General features: G+C 37.5%; 1 protein-coding gene across 1 annotated transcript in view; it reads right to left on the reverse strand.

Annotated features, from left to right (window-relative positions):
* Nucleotides 1-2,710: 2,710 nt before the first annotated feature.
* The window catches only part of LOC124776678 (probable tRNA (guanine(26)-N(2))-dimethyltransferase), a 61,720-nt gene continuing 52,325 nt past the window's right edge, over nucleotides 2,711-12,105 (reverse strand). Inside the window, exons 8-9 of the mRNA XM_047251781.1 lie at nucleotides 6,594-6,893; nucleotides 2,711-2,942 (exon numbers count right to left, since the gene is read on the reverse strand). Of these exons, the coding sequence (XP_047107737.1) occupies nucleotides 2,828-2,942; nucleotides 6,594-6,893 (415 nt within the window). The 3' untranslated portion in view covers nucleotides 2,711-2,827. The remainder of the gene's footprint in view (nucleotides 2,943-6,593; nucleotides 6,894-12,105) is intronic.

Genomic DNA, 12,105 nt, shown 5'->3' on the forward strand with positions numbered 1-12,105 from the left:
ATAGATGTTGTAATGTCAGTATTTCTTCCAAGTCATCTGTCTTCTGATTGGTTTGAAGCAGCCAACCACTTGCTGTCCTATGCCAACATCATCTTCTCAGAATAGCACTTACACCCTTCCTCAATAATTTTTAGATATATTCCAATATCCCTCTCCCTCTACAGTTTTTATGCTCTACAGCTACCTCTGCTACCATGGAAGTTATTCCCTGATGTCTTACACATCCTATCATCCTGTCTCTTGTCAGTTTTTTTTCCGTACAGTCCTTCCTTTGCCTTTGAATATGTCTGTTTGTGTCTGTAGATGTGTGGATGGATATGTGTGTGTGTGCGAGTGTATACCCGTCCTTTTCTTCCCCCTAAGGTAAGTCTTTCCGCTCCCGGGATTGGAATGACTCCTTACCCTCTCCCTTAAAACCCACATCCTTTTGTCTTTCCCTCTCCTTCCCTCTTTCCTGACGAAGCAACCGTTGGTTGCGAAAGCTAGAATTTTATGTGTATGTTTGTGTGTCTATCGACCTGCCAGCGCTTTCGTTTGGTAAGTGCACCATTGCCAAGACCACTTTCTCTGGTCACACTTTCTTCTACTCCTTCCCCTATCACAAGTTCCAATCCCCCATGACTAATAGATTATCATTTCCTTTTACATACTGAATTACCCACTGTCTATCTCTTCATCTTATGCTTCTGATGTTGGCATGTATGCCTGAACTGTTGTTGTTGGTATTGTTGCTAAAAATTCTAATGAGAACTACACTACCGCTGAACTGTTCACAGTAATTCACTCTCTGTCCTACTTTACCACTTATAACAAAACCTACTCCTGTTAGACCATTTTCTGCTGCTGTTGAAATGCCCCTATATTCATCTGAGCAAAAATCCTTATTTTCTTTCCATTTCACTTTAATAGCCTCCACTGTATCTACACCGAGCCTTTGCTTTTTCCTTTGCATACTGTTTATCTCTCCCTTGGCAGTCCCCTCCCAGAGACCTGAATGGGGGACTAATACGGAATTTTTTGTCAATGACACATTTTCAAGTACAGGCTACATATTCTGTGGATACATGTTGTGTGTCTCAAACGAAATGGTTGCGCTGTGAGACTCTGTCCACTCCTCCACAATCTTTGACAAGGCTGACGGTAGAACGATGGTGACTCCTTACATTGGGAGTCTTTTATTCAAAATTTTAGCAGTACCTAAGTTCATGAGGTATCAGGGAACAATGTGGGTGCTCAGTGTATTACACTTCATCTGTTTGAGAATAAAACTGATGGTGACCCATCAGAGTTGTGCAAAATGTTTAATAAATCACATCTTGTCAACATTTGGCAAGTTAAATCAAACTTTTTTGATATTTGATGAATTTTTGAAACCTGGTGTTCCTGACAACTGCATCACATGCAGCTACAGGTCTTTTAGGTGTCATCAATATCCTGACAAAATTAAATACTTGTTACTGAAACTACATTCTAAAAAGAGTGAAAGAGATAATTTTGACAATTACTGACCTATTTCTTTGCTACCAATTTTTTCAAAAGTTTTTGAGAAGGTAACGTAGAAGAGTAACGGCACATCTCAGTATGCATGATCTGCCATTAAGAATCACAGTTTGGTTTCTGGAAAGGAGTATCGATACAAAATGCAATTTCATCTTTTGAGTGTAGCACACTAAGAGGGCTAAATGGTAAGTTGAGGACAGTTGATATTTTCTTTGTTTTAACAAAACCACTTTAATGTGTGGTCTATACAACACTTTTGTATAATTTGGGACATTATGGGATTAGGGAGAGAGCTCAACAGTGGTTTACCTCATGTATGGAAAGCAGAAAACAAAAGGTTGTCCTCAAGTGTCAACCAACAGGGAACAGGTTTGACTCTGACTAAGGCCTTGTACAGTGGGGAAAACCACAAGGTTCATTTCTGGATCAACTGCTTTTCTCAATACGGCAGAGTATTGATTATCAGAACATCAGTCAACCGAACACCCACTTACCCGAACTGTTACTTGCTCGCACGTGCTTTTTCAAACTGTAACTCTGTCATGTCTGTACATGTATTTGATTATTGGATTTGCTGTTGACAATAGCGAATCATTCAGAAGAAACTGCAATAATCATTCAGTGAACACTACACAGAAAAATGATAAGAATTTGGATAATACTTCCTACAACACTGTACAGAATCCGCTATTCAACAAATTTCATTTTCTATAGGTTGCCAGCAGAATTGAAAAGATGAGTGATAAACTACTTGTATTCAAAACCAAGTTTAAAAGTTTCTTTGTGGCACAGCTTTCCTATTCTGAACAGATATTGCTCACAGTAGTTGATAATTTTCCTCTGTAATGTGTTATTTATTCATATACGCTCTCACATTTTTTGGGTTTTGTTAATTATTTAATTTTTTGTTCATAAATTTTATAATCAGTATTCTGTAAACTATGTACTGACTCCTTCCATACCAAGAAGCTTTGTCTTGTATTTCTATTGTTAAATAACCAAAAAATTGTGGGATATTCAACCAACTATTCAAATAGCAAGTGATTATGCTGAGAAACAGTGTGATACATTTGCTAATTATTGCATTACTATGCCTGTTGTTTCTATAACATATAGTTTGAGTCCACCATATCTTTTATCTTTTTGTTCCACCAATTCTTGCTTTATAGCATTCATACTGAAATATATAGAGAAAACTATGAGCTACTGATAATGGAGAGAGAAAGGCACTCTTTATTTCCAGGCACATGCTATCTCGTGAGATACAGTAGTTACATCTGGCAAAACAGATGCAGTACATTGTTTTTAAAACTAACTTTCCATTGTTTTACACAGGCACTGAAGCATCGTCTCTGAAGTGTTTGCCTGACGGACTAGTAGACAGTGATCGATTTCTCTTTCCTTGATTTTTCTTCCGTTTAGGTAACTCTTCAGAGGGTAAGCTGAAAAATTACAAAATTATTTACATAGCAATAATGAAGTAATAACTTGAATGGTTTTGTTAATTTTGTCTTTCTATAGCTAAAGAAATTTACCGTCACCTCTTCGGTTAAAGTTTAGTTTTGGGAAAGGTAGATGAACCTTTCCATGATAAAAATTCAAGCATTTAGCTTAGAATTATAAGTGAGGCCACTACTAAAATTTTAAAGATGAAAATGGAAAAACTGTTTTAAGCAATAAAGAGACCTGCAAATTTTAGCTGAATACTTTGAAAATATATTAAATTGTGAAGAGCCTAATGACAGCTAATTTCAAAAACCACAACATGAAAATCCGTCATTGGAACCACATATAGTAGAAGAAACAGAGAAGATTATCAAAGCACTGAGTAATAACAAAGCACCAGGAGAGGATGGGATAGTAGCAGACTGTGGAAACTAGGGGCTTATCCGCATGGCAGAAAATTCACAAAGTAATTAAAGACATTTGGACAAAAGGAATCATACCCAGTGACTGGAAACAAGCATTGATCCATCTTCTCCATAAAAAAGGAGATAAAACAGACACCAACAACTACAGGGCTATATTCTTGTTACCAGTAACATACAAAATACTGTCTAAAGCACTTGAGTACAGGAACAAGCAGACTTAATATAGGAGATTATCAAGCAGGATTTAGACAAGGCAGATCATGTGCAGAACAGATTATTAATTTAAAAACAATTTTGAGAGTGAAAACTATACAAAATAAAAATACAGCAGTTACTTTCGTAGACTTCAAGAAGGCCTATGACTCAGCTGACAGACAAACACTATCCACATACTTTATGAATCAGGGATGGACGAAAACGCCAGAAGACTTGTTAAACAAACGTTCACAGATACAACACCTACAATTAAATTTCAAGGCAAAATTTCTGAACCATTCAAAATCAAAACAGGAGTTCGACAAGGAGATGGACTGTCCCCAATTCTCTTTAACTAGGTTTTAGATAAAATAGTAAAAACATGGGAAAGCATATTAAAAACAGAGGCACAAAGGGTATAAGCATGAGCCAAGGAAAGAAAAAATTCAAAGTGAAATGTTTAGCCCTTGTGGATGATATGGCACTGATAACTGAAAACCGAACAGACGCAACAGTTATACTTGATCTGTTACAAGAGATTACTGAAACGACTGGGCTAAAAATATCCTATGAAAAAACTGAGTATATAGAACACACACATAATACAGAAATGAAACTTCCTGGCAGATTAAAACCGTGTGCAGGACCAAGACTTGAACTTGGGACCTTTGCCTTTAGCAGGCAAGTGCTCTACCAACTGACCTATCCAAGCAAGACTCACACCCCATCCTAAAAAAAGGGCTAAAGAAAAATTTAAGTAATCGAACTGACGTTGGAAACATATCTCCCTTTCCTGAAGAAATTTCATTTTAAATTATGAACATCAGAAACACGGTGTTAACTTGTTTTTAACTTCGTCTAATCTTAGCAAAAAGTTCCTACTCTCAAATAACATAGAAGATTCAATATCATCTATGCCCTGAATGCCTCGGTATATGATTCTCAAAGAAGACATGCTCAAGCTGAGCCCTGAAATGACATCCTTCCCTGATATCCTCCCTATTCAACCTAAAGTTCCCTTCCATCACCCCTCAAAACTTCACAATTTCTCACATCCTATGACATACCTACATCACCATTCTTAGTCCACAGTTCCTGCAAGTGCAACTACCACCTACACCAACTGCATCACTAGCATAACATACTAAAAAAAAAATATCAAAATTATTTATCAGTTCAAGTGTGTTCATCGCATGGTTATATTTTCTTATGGCTGACTATACCAGTTCAAAACTTGCCATGGAATTCGGTAGCTTGACGTAGGTGGAGGGGGCGGGGGGTTATGATTGGCAGAAGAATACACACAGGTGATGAAAAGGACATACTTTGGCATTGTTTGCCTTGTTCAGCTCTAGCAGGTGAAGATGAAATGTGCACCAAAGGCATTAAAAAAAAAAAGGATTGGTTACAGTTCTATTATGTTCAAAATGCTTGACTCCTCATGTTATAGGCAAGTACCGAAAGCCAAGAGCTTTTACAGGTATTTCAGATTTTCCTGTAATTTGTGGAGTTCTTCTCCATTTAGGGATGACCTCCAAATTGTTTAAAGACTGAGTTTTCCATAATTTCATACTTTCTGTGGGAAAAAATAATTAAAAAAAGGACTTTGTTTGCCCAAACAGACAACAGTTGTAGCATACCCTCCATCACAATTTACCTTCCAGCAAACATTACCTCTGTTTCAGCTAATGCATCAGGCAGTAATTAAAAATTACAAATGTCTTTACAGAGCTTCTTTTCTTCACGAGATCATACATTCATACAATTCAGGGGCAGATTAAAAAAAAATTAACATTAAAGAAGCTATTTTCGGAACTGCTTTGGTGTGGAATAAAGTTAAGCCTGCTACCCTTTGCTCTTTGGAAGAAATAAACTCCACTATTCCAATCAAAAATTAAGCTAGTGTTGAACCATTAGGTGTCGCTCAAAATAAAATATGAAATCTGCGATGAGATGAGGTTTGGGACTGGACAGACACTGACAACTAAGCACTTGTAGTTGAATTGCTTGGAACTTTGTGCTGGGTGAGAGATTCATGAGAAATGCAAGCCATGTAAGGAGCCAATACCATGCAGAACTCTCTGTAAAACAGAACTTGGGTTCCATACAGACCTGGCAACTTGTTTGTTTTCAACTCTTTCAGTTGCTTCTCTATGCCAGAGAGCCTATTACTATGTCCTCCATAAGGGAGTCTGTGTGATGCTCAGACTATGATATGTTTGTACAGTCCTCCAGTGAGAATGATTTCTTAAATGCAAAACTTAAAACTTAGCTTTTCTTTTGTTATCTTATATGACTCACCAGGCTGGTCAACAAGTGACTGGATAAGTGCCTTTGACCTGCTTAGCAATTTTACGTAGACAAGAATTTTCTCAGCTTCTCTGGAATATCTTTTGTTAAGATATGACAGTGGAAGTTGCCATATGCTTTGTTCTTTTTTGAACTGAGATTACAACCATCTCTCCTTCTTTAGCATTTCTTAAATTTCGATATTTAACCAAGGTGGGTTTTTTCTGCTGTTAATACACTTACTTGGCATATCCTTCCCCAGAGCACAATTCAGCGTTGTGTTTGCTATAATACAGACTTCATAAGCCTGTCTGAACAACTTGCAGGAATGTAGCTTGGAGACATCTTCAAGAACCAGTTGTTGAAGACATCACCCAGCTGCCTTCTCGTATGTTGTTTCAACATTTCATACACTGGAAGACATTCAGGTTTCACATTTATAAAGGCTGTTTGCATTTTCCCAAAAGTTTCTCTTATTCTGAACTATCCACTTATTTCCAGTCTGACTTATTCCCCTGCATGACAAATCTGTGTTTCCACTTATGTGTAACCTAACGTTAAATCTCTATTCAGAAAAACAGCATGAATTTCTACTCGTAGGCTACCATGTGAGGCTTTGGTCTACTTCAATGATATTTGTCCCAGCTGTGGCAGATATCACACAGTAACAAAAATTATGTAGCAAGAATCATGCTGTGCTGGCCTTTTTAGCATTTAAACAACAGAGACAGCAATTACCTTGCTTTGGCACGAGTGCCTGGGCCCCAGTACCGCTGTGGGTTTTCCTGGAAGCGTACAAGACCCATCTGGCGAGATTCTGGATTAGCCTTCTCATGCAGATTAAATGAGATTGTTGCTGCTGGTGTCCGGGAAAGTATAGCTGCAGCATGAGACGGGAGTCGATCCCTACGGACTGGATGAATCTGCTCCCAAGCCCGCATTACATCCCACAGAAAAGAAACTGGAGCATCAGTCTTCACAGAGTTTTTGTGAGCATGGGACAAAGATACTCGATAACCTGCATTTAGCAACGCAGACCTGAAACAGAAAATGAAAATTTTTATCAAACAGTCTAAAAACTAATTTTGACTTAAGCATCACAGAATCAGAAAGTGCTGTTAAAATGCTTCACTATTAAATTAACAGCATTTATTTCAGCTGCAATGATGCAGCCCAACTGACGACAATGTAAAAAAAGTAAAATAATTGAGAGACTAAAATGAAGATATATTCCTGATTACCTCCCAATGTGTAAATAATGGAACTACGAGGATGATTCATCAAATGGCAGAAGGTATGAATTTATGAGAAAAAGAAAAAGGAGGACTAATAGATTATAACTACATAGATTTTCTTAACAGAACTTTCCCTGTAGTTAGTGGTGGGCATGATAAAAAACACTTAAGATTTTTGCAAAGCAACAGCTAATAAAACTTAATCATCAACATGTACAGAGTTATTAGCAACATGGACAATCTGTGTACCATATTTTTAAGTAACCTCATAACAAGATTCTCTGTTTCCCTGCAGTATCAGTAATTGATATCTAAGTATTTCCAGTTATGAACATATAAACAATGATCAAGAAAACAAACTATCACTTGCCTTTAAGATGAAGTGCTCAAGCTTTCAGTTTGTTGTCTTTCTCCAGGGTGCCTGTCTGTTTCTTAAACTTTTTGCTCTGAAGAACTAAAGGAATTCTAAGTCTAAGCAGTCATATGTGCTTTTTACGTTCATATGTAGATATTTATCTGCCAGTCATACATATAGGACACACACGGTTTTTTGCCCATTTCAGAAGAAAATATAGGGAACAATGAAAGCAGGTCCCATACTTCACACTGACTTCCACTCAGAAATGGAAGGGACAGGTGATGGGGAGGGTGATGGAGGAGAGGATATTGACCACTGACCTTCCTCACACATTGCAACAACTATTCCTGTATTTTATGGTTTGTACTAAGTATCATCTTACGAACAAAAGATTTCTTTTTTTCTAATATTAAATTTACTTACTCCACTTATATGAGACAATTTCTTAACATTTCCCAGGGTGGCATAGCACCTCAGTGAGCACACTAAATTTGACTACAGAGGTTATCAATCAATACTCATATACATTTTTAATGGCTAAACCTGATTCAACAGTTACCTCACTTTCAATAGCACATAAAACATCTTAGCTAAAGGATGCATCAATAAGTCGTACATCAGGTCTCCAACTAGAGTCCTCTAACAGGAAATGAGGGGAGATGCATGCTCCTACTACATAATGATGCAGTAATGAAGGTTACCAAAGCACGTAATGAAAATCTGGCAATTAAAGATGGTTGCATACTGTGCACAATTCTCTCTCTCTCTCTCTCTCTCTCTCTCTCTCTGTGTGTGTGTGTGTGTGTGTGTGTGTGTGTGTGTGTGTGTGTGTTGTCCTCTAACTGCCCATTTCAGAATTCACACAGTTCTATAACTGAGTCGTTTACAGGCAAAGAAAACAGAATGATACCTTCAGTATCTTTCAGATGACTCCTTTAACAGCAGCTGTGTGGGATAGAACTATGAGAGGAAGATGCAGCAAGTGTATGGTATGAGAATGCTATACATGGGCACAGGAGCATGATGGCGATGACATGGAGAAGTGGATTGGGAGGAAGTGCAGGACAGAGGGATGTGGGTGCTGAGTGTTTCTGGGGAATAAGTGTGGGAAGACCACAGGAATGAAGAACATGTCACAAGGATAACTCCTATCCACATAATTCAGAAAAGCTTCCATCAGGATAACGATTCCTACGCAGAGTTTTCTGAAAATTTCACAAACACATTTCTCCCACTGTATCATCACACTCCCCTAATCTTCTCATCACCTCTAACAAGGAACCCCTTGAGTGCGAAGTCATAAGCTCAACCTTTAACACAACTCATTTGAAAGTGCTGTGTTAAAAATAATGCCAGGACAAATACTAGCTGCTACTGACTGACCATGTGCATCAGGAGGGCAACAGAAAATGAGTGTGTGTGTGATGTGCAGAGATCAACCTTCTATGAGATGTAACTATTACACTTCACAAAATGGACATCGCCAACGTTCAAGAAATGTTCAAAACAAACCATTAGCTTGCATCATGGACACCAAATGAAATAGCGTGCCAAAATGATCACAAAGGTTCACACCATCAAGATCGAAGGCCAACTCCTTGGGAGTTATAAACTGTGCAGCTTCTATCTCATTGATGGATTTGTCCAAGAGCCAGCAAAGCTTTTTTTTCTGTCAGTACTCAACACTTCCACTATTCAGTGAGTCGTGTTCTTTATTCCTAAATTATTAAAATTTTGCCACAACTTTACCTATTATATTTACAATTCCTTTACTGAAATAGTCTTTTGGTAATAGGAACATTCTGATTGTATTTATATTGTAACTTCCTGTTTAAGGGGAAAGAAGCATTATATTAAATATGAAGAAGTAACAAAGAATGAGGAGAGTTTACGAGTAAGGTAACTTAAGAAAAATACCAATGGAGAAAATGAAAGCAAGTTCTTCAAAAGAGAATGCATGAGTTGACTTAACACTTTGAAAACCTAGACTGAAAGGGTTGTGATGAATTAAGAGTACAGTTTATTTATTTACTTATTTATCTTTCGTTAGCTGTATGTACCTATTATTAAGTCTATTTGTGGTCTTGGTGTAGAAATCTGTTGAAAACCTACATTGAAAGGGCTGTGATGATTTAAGAGTAGTTTTGTGAACATTACACACACTGCCTTAAGCCAAGAAATCAAAAGTCTCGGAGTCCATACCAGGAAGCCAAACGAAGCTCAGGAGAGTTGTGAGTGGGGGATGTCCTAGTCCGCATTACGGAAAAAGAACAGACTCATGTTACCATCTACATTCATATTCTGCATCATAAAGGGCATAGCAGAGAGTACTTTTCATTGTACTATGTAATAGTGTTTCCTCCCATTCCATTCATGGATGGAGTCTGGGAAAAATGGCTGTGTGAGCTCTGTACTTCCAAGGTACATTTGTGAAGTGTCTCACCAATATTGAGATAAAATTAATAATCATGGAAACATCAGGTGTAATCGATACTTATAGCACCAATTTTAGCTGCCCATAGTGGTAATTATACATGTTGGTCAGCCTTATAGACAGTGGTGTAATAATGAATAGAAGAGAGAATACAGGTATAACATATTTTACTATTACTGTTATTATTGTGTAGTATTTATGTATTAGTATCTCCCATTTAGCTGAGAGTCTTGGTTTAGAAATCTGTTGAACACAAATGTAAACAACAATATGCACATTTGATAAATGATGCAGTTGGGTGTTGAGTGTCATGAATCTTCTGTGTCCTGTATAACACTGTCAAAAGCATCACATCAACTGGAAATGTAGCTTTCTTCCAGGCATGCTTGACCATGTTGTTGAATATGGGGGTACTGAATTGATTATGTATAAGTGCATGGTGTCTGATGATGGCGTTACGACTATGGGGTTCAATATCACTATTATAGAGTAAAACCCACTCATAAATATGTTTAGCAAACTATTTCCATTGGTAAGAAACATACATCCAAAAGCTCAGTAAAGGGTGTTGTGTCTGGTAGAGTAATTGTTACCTGTATGTGTTTATGTGGAATTAGGAACATGTCCTGTTCATGGATTGAAAATAAATCCAGAACCAGACAATATTTTGATCTAATGATGGGAGACATACTGTTATCTCACTGCTGTTCAAGGATACGCTTGTAATCCAGAACCAGACAGTATTTTGATCCAATGCTGGGAGACAGACAGTTATCTCACCACTGTTCAAGGATATGCTTGTCACATTGTCTGATTTTGAAGTTGTTATTTATATGTTTGAATGCTGGTTCATTTTCTTTTGCATAAGAGGCCAAACATACCACTTGGTTTACGGAACACAATGAGTAGTGGGCAAAGAAGTCAACCTTCCACAGAAAAACCTGGATAAATTGTACACAAATGTGATATTCTAGACGCTGATTGCACCCTGACAATCGTATCTCATTTGCCTATGCTACATAGTGTGTATTCTCTGTGATTGTCACATTTAAATCCAGATTGGTTGGTATTTAGAATTTCAGCTACTGAATAATTAGGAATGGTAGTGCCCATGAATTCAATACCAAATGCAATCACAGAATACTCTACATCTTCCTGCACTCAATTATGCTTGTATGTTACAAACTGCATAACTTTTTGGCTCACAGTCTTAAGAACTGCCTTAAATTTCCACACTCAAGTAGATCCAGTTTCGAAACTCATCAGTCCACGCACTCTGGCTATTGTACATGCCCATCACCTTATTTCGATATCATGCACAGCTATGGAATTAGTCCTTGCCTCTTGAAAAGTAGACCAAACATACTCAACTATTACCTCGGGTTTGTCACATTTTCCAAAACATTTCTGATATGAGATACAAAATTCCTGTGTTTGACACTTATGCTCAATTAACTTCTTGACATAATCAAAAGAAACATAGTCATTAGCTAAATCATCAGTAAAAGGCTCATAAACTGGTTTGAAATCAGTAGCATCCTTAGAAGGCATGTGCACCGGTTCTTCATTTTTCAGGATTTCAGTGGCAGTGGCATCTCCAAGTTTCATGGGCAAATCAAAGATAGTGTTTGCACAGTCTCTTTCCTCTTCCCACACTTCATGTGATGAAGAAAATAATTCAATCTGGTATAAAGCCTCTAACATCTTTTTTGTGTCAACTCTCATTGTGCATGATACAAACACAAATGCAGAATGTCCAATTACAGTTCACTATATAACTTAACACAATAATACAGTAGAGTTGAATATACATCTCTTGCCCTGTCAAGGCACTATAATGCCACACACACGGATTACCTGCAACCAAGGTTCTGTCACAAACCAGTTAGAATGGGCAGCAAAAATGTGTGTTAATGATGTCTAGTGGATCAGTTACGCCTAAGTACAAACATTAGTCCAATGCCCATGAGACACTTTGCAAATGTACCCTGTTAGTTTAAACTTGACTTCATCGTCCATAATTAAGCAACAAGTAGGGAGATGTAGTATATTCCTTGATTCGTAATTTTTGCCAGATATTGAAACTTTGTTAACAGATAGTTGCTGGCTATCTCAAAGCTTCTGCCAGTTCACATTTTTCAGAACTTCTGTAACTCTCTCCCATGTATCAACAAATCTGTGATCATTCTTACTGTCTTTCTTTCTAGACGTTCAATATCTCTT

Source organism: Schistocerca piceifrons, chromosome 2 (genome assembly GCF_021461385.2).
Source record: "Schistocerca piceifrons isolate TAMUIC-IGC-003096 chromosome 2, iqSchPice1.1, whole genome shotgun sequence".
NCBI lineage: Eukaryota > Metazoa > Arthropoda > Insecta > Orthoptera > Acrididae > Schistocerca > Schistocerca piceifrons.